We start from the raw sequence: 2,990 nt of genomic DNA, 5'->3' as shown, positions 1-2,990 counted from the left end.
GGCAAAGCTGAAGCGGGTCCATGAAGCTCAAAAGAGCCGGACAGCTACTACCTCTAAATTAAATCTCTTCAAGACCGGAAGAGCACAAAATTCCTGAAAATTTATTCGAGAATTTGACCCCACATACATGCATGCATATAAATAATAAAATATTTTGAAAGATGATAGAATAATAAAGTAAATCTATTCAAGTTCAAGTTCAACCCCGGAGGAGGGCTGGCGAGCCATATAATGGAGAAGAGCTGAGGCTCAACCTCATCCGGTGCCGCCGAAGAGCGCCTTGAGCTTCTTGACCTGCAAGTGGTCGAGGAGGGTGACCTTGGTGAGCACCTCCGAGGGGAGGTTGTTGGCGAAGAGCGCAAAGTCGAGGGTCTGCACGCCGGGGTTGGGGCTGCTGTAGGTGGAGAGCGCCACGGCGGTGGTGTTGCCGAGGTTGTACTGGAAGTGCGGCTGGCCCTGCGGGAGCACCATCATGTCGCCCTTGTACAGGGTGTTGGTGTAGACCCTGTTGTTGGAGGTGGCGCTGATGAAACCGCACGACAGGGTGCCCTCCACCACGAAGATGAGCTCCGTGGCCGCCGGGTGCCAGTGCAGCGGCACCACGCCTCCTACGGCGAAGTCGACGCGCGCCGCCGAGATGCCCAGCCCGTTCACGCCGGGGAAGCTGGTGACGAAGGCCGAGGACAAGCTGATCTTGAAGGGGTTCACGGTCGGGCCTGTGGTGCCCAGGCCGCGGTAGTAGAAGTCGTCGGCGGTGACCGCGGCCTGGGGCTTGCACGGGTAGCCGGCCGGCGTGTCGCTGCTGGCCAGGTCGGCCACGCAGAACTCCTTGGCCAGCTGGGCCTGGGCGACACACCAAAAGAGCAGCAGCATATATTTGCCATGGCGTTTATGATTCTTGAGGGTGTACGTACATGTTTATATCATACTCATGTATATATATAGGACTAGGAGAACATAGGGGTGGTGCAAATGGATATCCAAATCCAAATCTGTGAGTTTGATCCAGTCAGTCAGTCCAACTTGAAATTGATCAACCATATTTATATATATGCAATGGATGAGGCAGGCCGGTTGCGTGTGGTTAACCGCATGCACGTGTGTCAGCCCGCCGCCGGCTAACCGCATGCACGTGTTCACCTATACTTGAGGTGAACAAGTCACGCGACGCCTCCCAAAAACTATTGAAACCGTATGTGAGGGCCAGGGGATGGATTTAAGCAAGTAATTATTAGGTCCGCTATGACTTGTTTCCTTTTTCTTTTTGATTGATGAGATGAGATGAGATGAGAAATACTACACCGCGCGCAATGACTTGTGAAAACAAGCAATCCGACTAGCTAGTGGATCCGCAAACAATGTTTGGGCTCTGGAATTCCACGGGATACAGATGAGATTGCCTATAATTTACTCTACTCTAAATGAACTCTGCGTACATTAAGATTACAACCTGTATAATTAATGTTGTGGATCGCCCATGTGCTTAAATTTCAAACCGTGGCAAACTTTGTCACCTTCATTCTTCACAATCATCTTGTCCATGATCACATAAGTTGTCGTCACCTCCTACAAGGTTTCTGTATCTGCGTGTCCTCGAACAACCCGTACAAACGGGGCTGGGAGCTCTCCAAATGCCCTCTACACATTCTTTCTAGCTCCATCATATCTTTGTGCAAAGCGAGATTTTTATCTCACCCCTCGGATCAGAGATGGTATCCACTAAGGTCGTCCACGTAGGATAGATGCCATCATAAACATAGTAGCACATGTTGTAGTCATGACCATTGGTGGTATAATTGCACGGAGGAGTTTCTGTCACACACAACCTTGCAAACAACATAGACTGCTGCAGCACGTTGATGTCATTGGAGACCCGGTCATCCCAAATGAACAGTGTCAAACTAGAGGTATTCAGATGCAACTGCTTCAAGAATAATGGTGAGCTTTTTACAATGTCCAACTCTTATTTAGCACACTTTCCTTTCTTGTTCGTACCACAACCCTCATGTGTGTACCCTTTTAGTTTTTTTCTATGTTTTTATATTGCAATTTTCCTTTTGCTTTTTGTTCGTTCTATTTTTTTTCTTTTTCTTTTTTACTTTCTATTTTTCCTCATTTTTGTTTCTTTTGTTTTCAATTTTGTAAAAAAATTTAAAACCCGCGAACATTTTCAAAACCATAAAAAACATTAATCCAAAAATATTTGCAAACTCATGAATATGTTTTCCTAAAATTCGTTAACTTTTTTCAAGTTCACAAAGATTTTTAAAATCTATATTTCTTAAATCCATGTAACTTTTCAAATTCGTATTTTTTTCTAAGTTTACTTTTTCTAAAATTTGTAAAATTTACTCAAGATCCATGAACTTCTTAAAAAAATTGCAAATATTTTCAAATGCATAGTATGAACTTTATTTTCAAACTTAAAATTATTTTTTCAAATCGGTGAACATTTTTTAGAAAAGGCAATTGTCAACATGCAACTCGTCAATAGCCAACCGGTTAATTGGACAACGACCAACCTTTCAACTAATGCATTTAGTGGGCTTCGGGGCCCGTGAGCGTGGCGGTGTATTAGGTGGTGACACTCCCACGCTCACTGCCTAATAGAGAGATCCATTATGAGCGGATCTCTCTATTGCAGATGTGGGTCGGCTCATAATGTGTCTTCAGGGAGTAATTCTAGGAAGCTTCTATGGACTGATTTGATAAGCTTTTGTGTGGTTTTATTTTTATTTTCTTTATGTTCTTTGTATCAGTTTCAATAAAAATCATTTTTTCCTTTGGGTTTTCTTTTTTTCTCTTTATCGATTTTTTCTTCAATTTTCAAATACAGGTTGAACATTTTTCGTATAGAGACTGAACATTTTTCTGATACACGTTAAATATTTCCCCGAAATACACGTTGAACATTTGTCAAATTTATATTGAACACTATTTAAATACATGGTTAACATGTTTTTTAACACAAACTGAACGTTTTTAATAAA

The 2,990-nt window shown here is 43.1% G+C and overlaps 1 protein-coding gene across 1 annotated transcript; it reads right to left on the bottom strand.

Annotated features, from left to right (window-relative positions):
- Positions 1–255: 255 nt before the first annotated feature.
- Positions 256–873, bottom strand: LOC119344684 (germin-like protein 8-14). The gene has a single exon (XM_037615053.1). It carries the CDS (start codon positions 871–873, stop codon positions 256–258), a length of 618 nt encoding a protein of 205 aa, XP_037470950.1.
- Positions 874–2,990: the final 2,117 nt, after the last annotated feature.

The sequence above is a fragment of the Triticum dicoccoides genome, unplaced genomic scaffold, assembly GCF_002162155.2.
Source record: "Triticum dicoccoides isolate Atlit2015 ecotype Zavitan unplaced genomic scaffold, WEW_v2.0 scaffold179571, whole genome shotgun sequence".
Lineage (NCBI taxonomy): Eukaryota > Viridiplantae > Streptophyta > Magnoliopsida > Poales > Poaceae > Triticum > Triticum dicoccoides.
This window is presented reverse-complemented; position numbering and strand designations above follow the sequence as displayed.